Source organism: Podarcis liolepis, assembly GCF_965112155.1.
Source record: "Podarcis liolepis genome assembly, chromosome: 9".
Classification (NCBI taxonomy): Eukaryota; Metazoa; Chordata; class Lepidosauria; order Squamata; family Lacertidae; genus Podarcis; species Podarcis liolepis.
Window position 1 is genome coordinate 1,737,158 of NC_139564.1, and position 16,838 is coordinate 1,753,995.

General features: G+C 47.7%; 1 protein-coding gene and 1 long non-coding RNA gene across 10 annotated transcripts in view; one reads left to right on the plus strand and one right to left on the minus strand.

Annotated features, from left to right (window-relative positions):
- Window positions 1–16,838, plus strand: part of LOC310686051 — a 424,340-nt gene that overhangs the window by 71,337 nt on the left and 336,165 nt on the right. The window lies entirely within an intron of this gene.
- DYSF (dysferlin) overlaps window positions 12,908–16,838 on the minus strand; it is a 195,327-nt gene continuing 191,396 nt past the window's right edge. For all 9 annotated transcript variants that reach the window (XM_083520415.1, XM_083520413.1, XM_083520411.1 and 6 more), the window contains one exon: window positions 12,908–16,600. In XM_083520415.1, the coding sequence (XP_083376541.1) occupies window positions 16,562–16,600 (39 nt within the window). In that variant the 3' untranslated portion in view covers window positions 12,908–16,561. The remainder of the gene's footprint in view (window positions 16,601–16,838) is intronic.

The window sequence follows — 16,838 nt, forward strand, 5'->3', positions numbered from 1 at the left end:
CTCCTCTTCCTCCCTTTCATCCGCGCCTTGTTATGGGGGGCTCCCGGCAAGGCGGAATGGAACTTTCCTTGACGTGTCGGGGAGGCTCAGCTCCGTCTTGGAAGGCGCCCTGGTTGGCCGGGCCAAAGAAAACGCCTCGGGCCACCAGGGCGATGGCCAGAGTTATTATTCCAGGGGAGCCTGTTGGATGGAAACAATTAACAGGTTTTAAAAATTCTTTGATTGCGGGTTTTGTTCTATAAATAGCGGGGCGGGAGGGGGGCTGAGAAGAAAGAGAGAAAGAGAGAGAGAGGAGAGAGAGAGAAGAAAGAAAGAAAGAAAGAAAGAAAGAAAGAAAGAAAGAAAGAAAGAAAGAAAGAGGGAAGGAAGGAAGGAAGGAAGGAAGGAAGGAAGGAAGGAAGGAAGGAGGACAAGAAAGGAAGCGGACGCAGGAAGGGAATTCAGGGTGCTTGCCTTAACAAGAGTGGATTTATTATTATTTATTAAATTTCTATACTGCCCTTCACCTGTAGATCGCAGGGCGGTTCACAACATAAACATGCAAAACAAAAGACATGAAACACATAATAAAAACAAGAACAAAACAAAAAACACACCCTTTAGTCAAAAGTATTTCCTGGCCACATTTTTGGGGCAGATGCTTCACCCCAACTGCCCACCCACTTCAATACCATACCTGTCTGCCCAGGCAAGGAACGCATCCTGGCTTGTGCTTCAGGGCACCTGGTGCTCAGTGGCACTAAGGAAAGGTCTGCTGGGCTAAGGATCCTCCAGGACGCCATTGCCCACGTCTCTCCTCATTGGCCAAACCTTTCTGAACTGATCCCAGGCAGCCCAGAGCCAAACTAGATGCCACCTTCGTTGCGCAGGGACCAGGCAGTCATGTGTTTCCGCCACGGCTTTATTCAACTTGAGGCACCAACGGTGATTCCATAACCCCCAAGTTTTTCTTCCAGATGGTGCCTGGTTTCTCAAAGCTGGTTTCTTTCTTTCTTTCTTTCTTTCTTTCTTTCTTTCTTTCTTTCTTTCATTTTTTTATTGGTTTTCAAATATTACATTACAATACAGATGTACCAAAACCAACACCATTTCCTCCCCATACATTTACATCTACATTTATATTTCCTCAATCCATCATATTATTCTTTTCTTCTTCCTCCCACTTCCCTCCACCCCCACTCCATTTCCTCCACATTATACAATTTACAACAATCTTTGCATTCTACAATCTTCTCAAATCATCTCTATATTCTTATTATCGTTCCTTACTCATTTTTCCTCCATCCAGTACTTCACATTTTAATCTAGGCATATTAGCGTATCTTTTTTCCCCAGCAATATTTTGCCATCAAAACATTTCCACTCCTTTTTAAATTTTTGATTTGACTGATTTTTTTTATTATAGCAGTTAATTTTGCCAAAATGAAATATTCATTTAGTTTACAAATCCATTCCTCCTTTGTAGGTATAGTTTGTGACTTCCACCTAGCAGTGATCACTATTCTGGTAGAAATCACTATTCTAGAGATACTACGGGGGGTGGGGAGAATTTTTCTATATGCAAGTACAGTTGCAAAGCTGGCTTCTTGACGCATGCCGGCGGCTTATATGCCGGGGGCATATAAAACGGAAGCCGGAACAGGTTTTGCAGATCCAGGATTTCCCACTCAAAGTGAGATGGTGGCAGGTACGCGATTCAGGACCACACCACTGCATTGGGGGGGGGGTGTTTTAACCTTTCCCAGTCACAGTCCTAACTAAAATCCCCCTCTCCAGCCAGGCAAGATGTTCTAAAAGGAGCTCCTTTCCTGTGGAGTTGCTTATGACCGTCTTCTTCTTATTGCGTGGCGAGTTCCCGCCTCCCCCCTTGGAAATAAAGACACGAGACACAAGAATTCGAGTAATAGGTCGAATTAGGCCACAACTTTATTGATTACCGGAATTGAGCAGTATTTTCTTAGGCATTGGTCCTACAACTAACCGGTTTCAACCAGTAAGGGTTAACCACCAATAGGGGGAGTCCTGCTGAGGCACGTCAGCTAAGAGCTACCCCCAGAGTTACCGCTTAGGGGGGTGCCGAGGGCCCACACCTCCCTAGGCTCAGGATGAGGCCACACACCCCGGAATCCTTTACCGGACTACCCTTAGTTTGGGGAAAGTGATGGCGCTTCCTTCCCCCCATCATCTGCATAACAATAGAACAATAGCCCTACCAATGCCTAACCGCCAATGCCGCAGAGTTGTGACGGCTTGCTATGAGGTAGGTGAAAACCAAGTGGCTGGGCCAATCTGCCAAATGGAAAAAATCCTACCAGGCCCCTTGATGGCGACTGACCGGAGTCATAGAATCATAGAGTTGGAAGAGACCACAAGGGCCATCGAGTCCAACCCCCTGCCAAGCAGGAAACACCATCAGAGCACTCCTGACATATGGTTGTCAAGCCTCTGCTTAAAGACCTCCAGAGAAGGAGACTCCACCACACTCCTTGGCAGCAAATTCCACTGTCAAACAGCTCTTACTGTCAGGAAGTTCTTCCGAATGTTTAGGTGGAATCTTCTTTCTTGTAGTTTGGATCCATTGCTCCGTGTCCGCTTCTCTGGAGCAGCAGAAAACAACCTTTCTCCCTCCTCTATGTGACATCCTTTTATATATTTCAACATGGTTATCATATCACCCCTTAACCTCCTCTTCTCCAGGCTAAACATGCCCAGCTCCCTTAGTCCATAGCATCGTCGGAGAGCCTAGCCTAATGGGTGGGCGGGACGGGAAAACCTGGCTGAAGTTGCACGGCAAAGAGGAAGAGCCTCGGCCGCGCCAGACCTAAATGAGGCTAGGCCACGCCCCCTGGCCCAGCCGATTGGCTGGCCCGGGGATGACACGTCCGAGGATTCCCCGGGTCATCGTGGGGCTGAGGCCAGCCCCGCGAGAGTGGGGTGGGAGTGAAGCCCACAACCCCACCTCCTCCCTAGCTCGGAAGTGGCTTTATTATTATTTACTATTATGAACATGATGGGAATAAATGGGATTCTGGCAAACTGGCTGCACGCTTCCATCCAGAAGGCAACAGACGTCTGTGCTCACTCAGTGTCCCTCTAGTCCCGTGGTTCCCAACATGGGGCAATTTGGTTTTTTAAGGGGGGCAATTCGAGAATGAACATGAAATTTATTACGGTCAGAGACCAGCTTGAGAAACACAAATGGAACTACAATCCCAAAAGCAAAACAAACATTTAAAACAATATACAACAAGGGATTTTAAGTTTAAAAGTGCGCTAGGCATATAAACACATAAAAACATTACAGCAGACTACCTTAGAGAAATGACCCAAAGTCGCCTGCGGATCTGGGATTGGGAATTTTCTTAACAAACTAGATGGAATCGGGGGATGGTCTGCGCCTACAGATCTGTGCACAGAATCTGATTTGAGAATGAGTTATTAACAGTGAATGACCTTTTGTTTTGTTTTTGTTATAGAAAATATAAAAATGAGGTTAAAATGTTAAGGACATAATAAGACACCAAGCAGGACAAACGAATGTGTAAGAAACCAGGAGGGGAAGTTGGGGGAAGTCGTGGGGGAGGGAGTAATCAGGAATTTATTTTGTGATTATATTGTTAGTTGTGATTATGATGTAAAATTCAATTTAAAAAATCCCCCCCCCAAAAAAACCCCCACAGGCTTTCTCCATATGAAAAGGAGTTCATGGTCCGATCTGAAAAATACCAATATTTAGGTTACAAAACTATAAAAATAAAGAAAAATTAAGTTTGCGAAACAACAATTACCATGTGGTTAGGGTAGATCAACGTGTCAGCGTCCACTTATCCCCAGTGTAAATATGATATATCGGCAAAAGTCTGAAATTGAAAGATAACTATAGCATGTACACAAAAATTGATTTCAGATTTGAAATCAGCATTGAAAGAACATATAAGAACAGTTGAAAAATCTCATGCAACAGAAAATGGGGGGGGAAATTGTTCCCCAGTGATGTCACAGCGAGGCATCAGGATTTTAGAGATGCAAGATTGCACTGCAGGGGGTGGACTAGATGTCCCCTGGTGTTCCTTCCAACTCTATGATACTCCGAATGATGGGCTTAAGCCGTATAATTCAATTATGAAAATAAGCGGCTTTGGGGACGAAAAGGAAAGCTGTGAATTTCCAAGCGAGGAGAACCAGGGTCCCTCCTGAGATGAAATGAGAAACTCCGAGCGTGTGAAGGGAGAATGCAAATGTGTAAAAATTTCCCCGCAGTCTCCCAACTGCCAAGCCCCAAAGTTATCTGCTGTTGTTTGGCAAGGAAACCAAAAAATTTCTCCTCCTGCAAATGGAATAACGTTTCCCATTTTCAGGCTCCCCTCCCTGCTTCCTCACGCAGCCGGCCTCCTCTTTCTCCCCACCCCCAATTTGCGGTTTGTTGTCAGTTCGGTTCCAGACCTCATAAAATAAGTGCCTTCTCTGGAGAAATGGCAAATTACAACCTACAAATTAGCAAAGCCCCGACGCACTACTCCTGCTCTGTCTTTCTAATTTGAGCAGGGGAAGCTACTGCCCCATAGAACATGTGCGAAATGACTTGATCGATTTCCCCCCATCTCCATCCCTATTGCAAGGCCTTTGGTCAGATTTAAGAATCTAAGAAGAGTCAGTGGGAAACCCGCAAGCGGGATTCGAACACAAGAGCCCTCTCCCCTCTTGTGTAAGGTTGCCAGATTTTTTTCACAGGATTTGGGGACACTTTTCTTTTTTTTTGAAAAGCATCTTAAAAAGCAGACAAATCACCTTGCCAACAAAGGTCCGTATAGTAAAAGCTATGGTTTTCCCAGTGGTGATGTATGGAAGTGAGAGCTGGACCATCAAGAAGGCTGATCGCTGAAGAATTGATGCTTTTGAATTCTGGTGCTGGAGGAGGCTTTTGAGAGTCCCATGGACTGCAAGAAGATCCAACCTCTCCATTCTGAAGGAAATCAGCCCTGAGTGCTCACTGGAGGGACAGATCCTGAAGCTGAGGCTCCAAGACTTTGGCCACCTCATGAGAAGAGAAGACTCCCTGGAGAAGACCCTGATGTTGGGAAAGATGGAGGGCACAAGGAGAAGGGGAGGACGGAGGACGAGATGGTGGGACAGTGTTCTCGAAGCTACCAGCATGAGTTTGACCAAACTGTGGGAGGCAGTGGAAGACAGGAGTGCCTGGCATGCTCTGGTCCAGGAGGTCACGAAGAGTTGGACACAACTAAACAACAACAATATCTTCTCTTCTGTGGTCTCCTCTGTCACGCAGCCCTCCTCTGGGCCCCGGACTGCTTTCTTGGAGCGCTAGCCACCATGCAGTAGGCTCAGGTCGGGCCTGGGCTCGGCCACGTGTCCTTGCCCTCCTGGTGCTCTCCTACCTTTTCTCCTCAGTGGTGGCAGCAGCGTGGCAAAGTCAGGGCTCCCCTCTTTTTTCTCCTTCCTCTTTCTCTCACTTCCTTCCCCTCTCTTCCTTCTCCCTGAGTCATCTCTGGGGTTTTCCTGGCCCCAGAGTGCCACTGGGCAGTTGGCCAGGTGGCCGGGCGCTCTTGCTCCCGGCTCGATTTGGGTCTTGGGGTGTCAGTGGTTCCCCCAGTTGACGCGCCGGGCGTCCCTGGTTCCCCCTTGGCAGTGGTGGCGGTGGCAGCAGTATCAGCAGTCCGGAGCCAGCCTGGTAGTGCAGTTGGCTCTGGCTGGCTTCAGGAGCTGTTTGCTGCCATGGCGCCCGCCATTTTGCCTCGCCAGAAGTCCCCATATGATGTATCTTGTGCCGTTGAACCCATCACGCAACATTCATTCCCTACTAATAAATCTGCAAAACTTGAAATATAAATCTGGGGACATTAAATGAAATCCGGGAACATTCCGGGGACAGATTTTGTCTGGGGACAGATTTGTAAATCCGGGGACTGGCCCCGGGAAACAGGGTCATCTGGTAACCATACTCTTGTGGCTCCATTAAGCCCTCTCCTCCTCTAGGAATTTGTCAAATCCCCTTTCCAAGTCATCCCTGTTGGGGGCCATCCCTGCATCCTGCAGCGGTGAGTTCCATGGTTTAACTCTGTGCTGCGTGAAGAAGGACTTGCTTTTCTCTGTCCTGAATCTCCAAACCTTCCTCTTTATCAGATGTGTTGTGTGAGAGGGAGCAAAATGTCTCTCTATCCACTGCCTCCCTGCCACGCATGATTTTAAAAACAAACTTCTATCACGTCATGTAATGGTTCTAGGGGTTGCTCGTGCGTAAGCCGGTGCAAACACCTGGCTGGGTTGCCTGAGTGAACCTTTTCTGTCTGGACAGCCACTCACCTGTGGCTGTCTCAATCACTGGCAGAATCCGTCAGTGGGCGTTTCTTAAACTTCTTCCAGCAAAGAAGCTCTATGACTCCTAGTCTCCTCCTACTCTCTCTGCGCGAAAGCCTTCTGCGCAAGGAGGGCATAGGCAGTGGAGGACTCCTACTCTCCCCGCTTGTCCCCAGCAAGGAGTCATGGGACCGCCTCGCCGCTTCCCCCATCTGCCCCCCTTCTCCACTGGTGCTACGCTGATTCCCTTCCCCAGAAGATGGGCTGCCTCTCCCAATCCCGGGACGCTCTCTGGAATCCCTCTGGATCTTGCTCTCTCCCTCCGGCACTGATGGCAGTTCCCTGACACGTCACTTCTTTGGTGCCTGTTCTCCCAAAATTTCTTCTTTCATTTCATGGCAGTAGCATAATTTCCTATCTATGGAGCATGGGAGCAGCCAATGCAACATTTTGGGAAAGAGACCTGCCAATTGGCCTCTTCAATGCCCTTGGGATATGGGTAGCTATGGGTTTCAAGAGAGCATCTCCTGCCTCCCTGCTTTTCTGCAGGGACTAGTCCCAGGGGCGTACAAAGGGGGGGCAGAGGGGGCAGGCCACCCCAGGCGCTATGGAAACGTATTGGGAGCCAATAAAGATCTCTCAGGACCGGTGTTATATGGTCTCGGCGGCCGCTCCCCATTGTGACTCCTACATTGCAGGGGGTTAGTCTGGATGAGCCTTGGGGTTCCCTTCCAATTTGTCAATTCTATAATCATAGGGTGCTGCCATCTGCAATGCCATTACTTTGCTCCATTAAGCAAAAGCTCTCTCCGGGGTCCTTCCACCTAAGATCCTTCAGGGATGCCAGGAGATGAACCTGCAATGTTCAGCATGAGGAGCACATGGCAGGGAACTGGGCTCCCTCCCCTCATCCTAAGGAAGGGGTGCTGCTGCTAAATGGAGTTGGAGCCATTCCTGGGACAAGGATGTCCCCGCTTGCAGGAGAAGATCTCAAGTCTCTGCTCTGCTCCCACCTTGCAAGTAATTTTGGCGCAAAATATTTGCTGAGTCCAACATTCTCCCCAGAAGCTTTCCAGGGGATATTTCCATCCCACCAGAAATCTGCGCTGGTTGTTGAATGGGTGCCAGTCCAAGCTCAAGGCATTACTATTAGTATAAGGTAAAAGGTAAAGGATCCCTGGGCGGTTAAATGCAGTCAAAGGCGACTATGGGGTTGCGATGCTTATCTCGCTTTCAGGCTGAGGGAGCCGGCCATCGCATACAAATAGCTTTCCAGGTTGTGTGGTCAGCAGGACTAAACCACTACTGGGGCAATGGAACACCATTACGGAAACCAGAGTGCACAGAAACGCCGTTTTCCTTCCCGCCACAGCAGTACCTATTTATCTACTTGCACTGGTGTGCTTTCAAACTGCCAGGTTGGCAGGAGCAGGGACTGAGCAACGGGAGCTCACCCCATCACGGGGATTCGAACCGCTGACCTTCCGATCAGCAAGCCCAAGAGGTTCAGTGGTTTAGACCACAGCACCACCCACGTCCCTACTATTAGTATATAGGGTTCTTAACAACGTTTCCCTGTGAATTTGCCATAGCCCACAGCCAATCGACCCCTTCAATCGGTCAAAGTGGCACTCATAGAGGTGCCACGTATATTACTCATTCTGCATTTGAAAGGACTCGATCATTTAGTGTGGCAGCAGAGAGACATTGGAACTCCCTGCCTATTGAGATCAGAAGGCGCCTTTCCTGTGCTCTTTCCAAGCACCTGCTAAAAACACTTTTGTTTAGACCATAATAACACCACGCCCATCTGGCCCGGTTTCTGTTTTACTAATTTAGCTTAATTTTAATGTTTTGGGTTTTTGTAAACTGCTTTGAGGATTGTTCTTTTTTAAAGTGAATAGGTATATTTTTTAAAATGCACTCATTCAATCAATCAATCAATCAATCAATCAATCAAGGCAACGGCAAGCCCACCAGGGTCCCTGTTAGCTGGTGATAAAGCCCCACATGTGCTCAGGGCAAAGGGTCAGGATTGGGGAGCAGGGTCTCTGGGTAACCCCACTGCTCAAAATACTCAGATGAAATGAGCCCAGACCTGGCTTGGGAGCTTGTAATACCAGTAATTAATTCTTAATTATCTGTCTGTCTATCTATCTATCTATCTATCTATCTATCTACCTACCAAAAGATAACACATGCACTTCAAATTGTGAAAAGAAAGGAACTTTCATAGCATTTATGTTCAGTTTGGTGGGACTTCCTTTCTAACATTTCAGGTCATGTCCTAAAAGACTCCTTTCCCACACCATGGAGAGAAATATGACCCCCCCTCCCCGATTAAGGTATAAATATAATTGTACTTTAATCAATTATATTATCTCTACTCCACCCATCTGGCTGGGTTGCCCCAGACACTCTGCGTAACACGAACATCTCAGTGACAACTTTCCAACCATTGACATGTTGGTGTTGGTGGTTATTTGCAAAAGATAAAAGGTGATATTTTCCACTTTGCAAAGAGACCAGTTAATGCAGCAAATAAATGGGGGGGGGGGACCTCAGGCGCATGAAGCCCGGGAGTCTGCTACTTGGGGTTACAAGAGTTCATCTTGCTTGCGGTGTGGCAGCCGGCCAGCGTCTAATCCTGGCAGCCCTCCGCCTCGCCAGGCCGAACCGACACCGCGCAGGAACACAAAGGTATGTTGTTGTGGCCTCCCCTACGGGCAGCTGGCACACTCCATAATTCCAGCCTTCAATTACGCACAACACAAGAGTTAAAGACCAAGGAAATAATATGAAAACAAGCATCACAAACTTCGCTAAGCAGTGGAACATTCTGCAATTAACTTTTATGCGCACACGAGAGACAGCGCTCCGGGCCCCGGCGGCACTTCGTAGGCCTTTTCCTGGTGCGCTTATGTGCTCGCATGTGCAGATGTGCAGACAGACCAGGCAGGAACGAAAGCGCAAGGGAGGGGGATGCAAATCTCAGCAACGTCTGCTGCCATCACAAAATAAATAAGTAAACCTCCCCCTGTGTGTCCTTCTCATTTGGTATCTCCCCTCACCCACTCACTGCATTGTTGTTGTTGTTTAGTCGTTTAGTCATGTCCGCCTCTTCGTGACCCCCTGGACCAGAGCACGCCACGCACTCCTGTCTTCCACTGCCTCCCGCAGTTTGGTCAGACTCATGTTTGTAGCTTCGAGAACACTGTCCAACCATCTCGTCCTCTGTCGTCCCATTCTCCTTGTGCCCTCCATCTTTCCCAACATCAGGGTCTTTTCCAGGGAGTCTTCTCTTCTCATGAGGTGGCCAAAGTCTTGGAGCCTCAGCTTCAGGATCTGTCCTTCCAGTGAGCACTCAGGGCTGATTTCCTTCAGAATGGAGAGGTTTGATCTTCTTGCAGCCCATGGGACTCTCCAGAGTCTCCTCCAGCACCAGAATTCAAAAGCATCCATTCTTCGGTGATCAGCCTTCTTGATGGTCCAGCTCTCACTTCCATACATCACTACTGGGAAAGCCATAGCTTTAATTATACGGACCTTTGTTGGCAAGGTGATGTCTCTGCTTTTTAAGATGCTGTCTAGGTTTGTCATTGCTTTTCTCCTAAGAAGCAGGCGTCTTTTAATTTCGTGGCTGCTGTCACCACCTGCAGTGATCATGGAACCCAAGAAAGTAAAATCTCTCACTGCCTCCATTTCTTCCCCTTCTATTTGCCAGGAGGTGATGGGCCCAGTGGCCATGATCTTCGTTTTTTTGATGTTGAGCTTCAGACCATATTTTGCGCTCTCCTCTTTCACCCTCATTAAAAGGTTCTTTAATTCCTCCCCACTTTCTGCAATCAAGGCACTCGCTGCATTGTTGCTGTTGTTGTCTAGTCATAGAAGGAAGTTCCATAGAGTTGGAAATTCTACAACACAGATGCCACACTTCAGGCTAATAGGGACTTGGAGTGTCGGGAGCAAGGCCCTAAGATATTCAGGGTTTTGTACACCCGTCCATGAGCCTTGAACCTGGCTTGGTAGGAGACAGGAAGGCAGGGCAGGTCTTTTAACACTGGGGTCAAGTGTTGGCGGTCATCTGTTTTCATCGCCAGTCTAGCCACAACATCCTGCACTAGCTGAAACCTCCAGACCAGACCCAAGGGCAGCCCCACATGGAGTGCATTGCAGTAATCCAGCCTTGAAGTTACCAAGGTATGAACTAGAGTGGTCAGGTGAGCCTTGTCCAGAGATTGCCTTACTATTTTATTCTTTTGGAAAAGTCAGTCTATAGCTTGGGAGAAGATGGAGGAACCACCCAGAAAATACAGGAGGATAATGATTGGGTGTGGAGGCCCCATATAAAATGCGTGAACAAAGCATAGAGATCCCATGTGCACTAAACTCCTTGTGGGGAAGGCCCCAAATGCTACATAGATGGCTTCTCTCCCCTCATCCTCAACTTTCTTGTTTTCATTTCTCCTTCTCTCGGCTCCTATAACCATCTCATCTCCTCCTGCCCCCTGAGAGGACTGTTCCCACTCTCTACCACTCAGTAGGCTCATGGTCTTTAGGTTCATACGATCATAGAATTGCACAATCAGAAGAGACCTCAAGGGCCATCTAGTCAACCCCCTACAATGCCAGAATCCCAGCTAAAGAATCTTCAACAGACGGCCGGCCAACCGCTGCTTAGAAACCTCCAAGGAAGGAGACTGGTTTGTTTTGAAATGACTTTTCATTCTGGTATGTTCTTGTCTCGGTTGCAGCCCATCCGGAATTTTTGGGACAGAACCAGCCTGATGGGGGAAATCCAACCATCTCGTGGGTTGATCTTTTCAAGGGGCATCCTGCAAAAAGCATTACGAGCAAAGCTCGGCTCAGACGGGCCCATGGCGATTACGTGATGGGAGAGGTATGGGAAAGCAGCCAGGAAGATGGTGTTGGAGGCCATCAGAGGGTTCCTGGCAGGAGATCTCCCTGGCGGTGGTGCCGGGGGCACACTTCCACGGTGGGTCTGAAATGATTCCAACATAAAGTCAAGAAGTGTGCAGCAACGTGGCTGCCTTCTTGGAGACCGACCTTGCCAGAGGATTACCTGCCTCCCTTCCTCTCCCACTGGGGAGAGAGCGAGAGCACAAGCTTGGGTTTGCAAAATGATGCAACGGGTGGAGAAAGCAGGTGGAGAGTCTTTTTCACCTCCTAACAGCAACTCGCAGGTGCACTAATAAGGAGAGCTCATAGAGCTGGAGAGTTGGGAGGGACCACAAGGATCATCCAGGCCAGTCCCCTGCAATGCAGGAATCAAGCTTGGCAGATGGACATCTAACCTCTGCTTAAAAACCTCCACCATTTTCCCAAGGGAGACCATTCCACAGTCAATCAGCTCTTACTGTAACGACAGTGACTGTGGAAGGTCTATCTCAGAAGACTCTCCAGAAGAGACAAAAGGGAGTCCTCCATCACATCATGCAGTGGTTGCCACGAAAATGGCTTCGACGGCCATCAAGGGACGAGGGTGGGTCTCTTAATGGCTAGGAGCCAGGATAGCCAAAATAGGATTTCCACAAAGCTCTGAATAATTCCCAGAAGTGGAGATGGTGGGTGGGAACGATGACACAGACCTACCTCTAGGCTGATTCCCACTTATTTATGATACAGATTTATACCCCACCTTTCCAATACTACTATCCCTGCTGAATCACTGTTCCCACTTACTCTCCTGAGCACATAAGAAAAGCCCTGCAGCTGGACTTTGTATGATGAAAGACAAGCTGTGAAGCTTTGTGTATTCAGCAAATATGATGTCCAACACTGAACAGTGATTCCGGATATTGACTACTGTTTCCTAGAATTCTTCGTCAGTGTGGTGGGAGGATAGAGAATTGCTTCATCAACTGAAAATAATTTTTTACAGATGATGGCCTGCATGCACATATCACTTTACAAATAATTTTATTGTCTTTCATCTGGTACCTCACTTCATTTAAAGATTTCCAGAGACTTTGAGATTAAAGATTTCATATTGTACTTGTTATGGTTTGAAGGAATTCTATAAAAGATTGTCCATTGCTTATGTACATGGTCATCATGTTGCCTAGACATTGCTCACCCCCTTACAACTTGAGCAGTGCCTCTGGGTACCAGATGCCAACCAGGGACAAAGCAGCCTGGAAGGACCATCCCTGCCACGCCTTGCTTGGCAACTTGGCATCTGCTTCACTGTGCTTAAACCCAAGACTTGGTGGACCCACCTTAGTCTAATCCAGAAGGACTGGATTTGGGCTTTGTTTTATTTTTTGCACGCAGAGGACCTGCTGTCCCACAGTTACTCTTGCAAAATGTGCGGGGAACCTACCAGGAGAGCTGCTGGCAGTTGAAAGCAAAGAATCCTGAGCCATCTCACCTTCTTCACCCAGTGCAATGGAGATAAACAAGATGGCGACACACCTCCATTTGATTCCCTGCTAAGTGGCATCAGATGCAATGGCTCTCCACGTGTTTTGGGGGGTTGGGTTGGGGGGAGATGGGAGAGCTATAAACACCCCACCCCACTCCCACACCCCTGAGCTTCATGTTCTGGAAAATAAAACACCAGAGGCATGCGGGAGGTTTAATAGGATTTCACTGGTAACCGCAATGCAATTGCGATATTGCTTCCAAGGCAAATACAGGTGATACAGAAAACTCCCAGCCACCTCCCTTTCAAAGAGCCCTGAGCTCTGGAGCGGCTCTGAAGCAGTTTTATATGTGCCTTCTGGTTTGTCTCAGCTGCAGCAAAGATCAGGCCTGCAGAAGGTGCTCCATAATATTGCATAAAATAATAAAATAAAATGCAAAACGGATTGGGGCTCGCTCCCTCTGGATGGGACAGGAAGCCTAGCCTGCCTTTTGGGCCTCAGCACCCAGGCCAGGAAACAGAATAAACCCTTTGAGCAAGCAAGGGGTGGGTCGCAGGGGTCTGTTGAGGTTATGCAAAATCAGAGTCTAAACGCCTCTGCATGGGTTGGTTGTCCAAGAGGACTCATGTAGGCCACTGTCAGCAGAAGCATCTCCCCAACTGCTGAAGGGTTGTCATTTGGTGGGACCATTGCTAGGGATGGGCAAATTTCTCTTGGCTCCTAATTTTTCACTCTGAAGTTCCAAGTCCTCATGAACATCCGTCAATATTTTAGCGTAAATTTCTTCTAACAATCTCAATTTGGGGGGGGGGCACAATTTTGCCTAACACAAACATTCCTGCAAAGCAATCCCCCCCTTACATAATGAATCTTTTCATATTACTTTCACAAACGTACACATTTTTAGTTGCCTCGTCTGAGACTGGAGAACTGCATTGCAAAATTCAGAAAAGAGCGAATTTCGACGGATGACAGCATTTCGATTCCCTTCTTGTTTCAGAAAGTGAGAATTCGGTAGGTTCGCTTTTAAACATGAACCTGATTGCATTTCTGCCCCATCCCTGGCTGCCAACCAGTGAAATAATTTGTAAGCCACTTAAATTGCTCAGTTGCTAAGAGGTGAAAGCACTGATTAAATCTACACATATTTGCATAAGAAGTAAAAACAATTGTTCTGGAGGGCGGGGAAGCAAACTTCCAGCCCCCAGAGAAGGCACAGCATTCAGAAAACACTTGCATGAGAGAAAAAACAATCGCAGCTTGTCTTGAAATTGGCAGCCCAGTTGACCAAAAGGTTCTCCATTAATTTACATGGTTATGGCTGTGATCCTAAGCACACTTTTCTCAGAGTAAGTCCTGTGGGATTCAGAGGGGTTTGCTTCTGAGCAGACAGGCAAAGGCTTGCTTGGCAAAGCAATGAAAATCTGCCATTCTAGTTTTTGCAGATTTGCTAATGAGGGAACAGCCACATTAGGCTGGCCAAAGTAGGTCGGTTGATGGGAGGTCCAGGCTTTGGACTGGAAAGCGGGCAGAGGCAGATTGGAAGCGTGTCAGGAGTTGCTAGAAAAAATAAAAATAAAAAGAATTGTGTGTGTGTGTGTGTGTGAGAGAGAGAGAGAGAGAGAGAGAGAGAGAGAGAGAGAGAGAGTGTTCTTCTTTGCAGCCCAATAATAACTTAGTCCAGCCTGCCATCAGTCAACAGCTGTGGCAGGTCCAGCTGCCAGAGGGCAGATCTGAAAAAAGCATTTCTCACCAGTGTGAAACCTGGCAACGTTTTCAATCTCTTCACATTTTGAAACTTGACAACTTTGCATTAAAGGGGGGGGGGAGCAGCCTCTGTCTTCAGCCCCGTCGCAAGGTCTTTGCAAATGCTGTCCAAAATAAATCGCCCAGTACTGTACTTATTTTTGAAATGTTTGGAAGTCAGTCTAAACTTGGTGAATTTTAACCCTGATCACCTGCTTCTCAAGAGCACCATCCAGTGAGAAGTTCTCCTGCTCAAGCCCTGCAGAAGTGCATGGGGTTGGTACAAGAACATGGAATGAAGCCGCAGCAGGAGAACATCCACCCAGATGGTCCTCCAAATTTATTTCTGCTCCCTGAATTCTGTAACGGTCTGATTTATCTTATCAGAATTTGAACAATTTGGTTGCCTGTGACAATTGTGGAATTAATTAGACACGGGATAGATAGACAAATCTGTCTGCTTAAGTTTCTATGGTTTCCTCTTTTTTCTGATCTTAAATTTAGTTCTCCACATTTTGGCAACAATTTGCTATTTCTTAGAAAAGCACTCATGGGCATTTTAGTTCCTCCTGATGTACACATTTTTGTATGCAATTTTGACTAATGTACACATTTTTGCAAAGCAATTTTCTCCAGCATAATGCATTTTTGTATGCCAGTTTCACCATTGTCTGCATTTTTAATGCACACTTCCTAATATATGGCATTTTGTGCACACAATTTGGCTGGGAAATTGACCGGCAAAACTCAGAGAAGTTCGAATTTCAAAGAATAGGTGTGCTTCAATTTGCAGATCAGAAAGTGTGCATTGGATAGTTTCTCATTAAAATTAAAACAAAATTGAATCCCTGGTTATGAGCACAGGATTTTGGGTGCTGTCAAACAGTTCACAGGTGAAATAATACACACCCCAATTCTCATTACACATGGATCTTCTCCATCTGCTCTGATCATTCATTCTTTCCAAGCCTTTTTTACAAACAATTTTTTTAACTAATAGGGTATCTGTTCCAAAGAAAAATGTCGCCGCCCTCCAATCTTTAGCCAACAGTGCAAAATATACTTTAAGTGTCACAGTGTATGAAATGGTGGCCCTCTGTTTGAGTGCTTGCATTGACCCAGGCACAAGAGGTGGGTGCCCCAGAGATTTCAGCCCTAGAGATCCCGGAGAGTGGAGAAAGGGGCTGAGACTTGAAGAAGAAACTCACACGAATATTTGCATAAGGCATCCCGGAAAGCGACCAAACCAACGTAGAGTTTTTTTCAGGGGGAGGGATTGTGAAACAGGACCCTGCTCCTGGTAAGCAAGAACGCTGGGGAGTATCTGGATTATGAGGTGTGGAGGATTCCGGGGTCTGGATCCTAAAAACCCACTGGACCATGCTTTTCCGTTTCCAAGAGGCTTCGTGCACCTTGCCGATGCCGGAAGAGGAAGTCTCATGCGAGGATCCAGCTCTCCTCTTGGGACAGCTACCGTTGGGCAAGAAGCGACCATTTTCTTGTCCCGGTGTCCAAGGGAAGTCTCAAGGAAACTCTTTCAGCATCTCTATACAGTCATACCTCATGTTACATCCGCTTCATGTTACGTTCTTTCAGGTTACGTCCTGCGGCGACCCGGAAGTACCAGAACGGGTTACTTCCGGGTTTTGCTGCTCGCGCATGCGCAGATGCACAAAACGACATCATACGCATGACCAGAAGCAGCAAATCGCGACCCGCATGTGCGCAGATGCGCCGCTGCGGGTTGCGTTCTTTTCATGTTGCGAATGGGCCTCCGGAACGGATCCCGTTCATAACCGGAGGTACCACTGTACAGAAAACAAGCCTGCAGAGGGTTGGGGAAAGGCCAGCTTTGGTATACCAGTTCAGTCACCTGAGCAGCAGTCGCAGGGTTGGAAAAGTAGGGAGGGAGGGGTTGTGTGTGTGTGTGTGTGTGTGTGTGTGTGTGTGTCTGAAAGAGAGCAGTTTCGGCCAGGAGGCGCCACCAATTCCTTTCCCCCTTTGCACAGTGTGGCAGAGGTCGGGCCGTGACTTTGGAAAGGCGCCATCGTCCGGGGATCTCAGCGGGTCCTCCAGCTCCTTCCCAGCAGCTCTTTCTCCTCCCTGGCCCACGTTCAGCTGAAGGGCTTCACCAGCTTCATGGCAGCATAGTTCTGCAGGGAGACAAAGGCAAGCAGGTGAGGAAAGGTCGCTCTGGGCAATTATTTTATTTTAATCACCCTATTTTTTGCTCTATAAGACGCACTTTTTCCCTCCTAAAAAGTAAGGGGAAATGTGTGTGCGTCTTATGGAGCGAATGCAGGCTGCGCGGCTATCCCAGAAGCCAGAACAGCAAGAGGGATCTCTGCGCAGCGCTCCCTCTTGCTGTTCTAGCTTCTGCCCCTTCTCCCT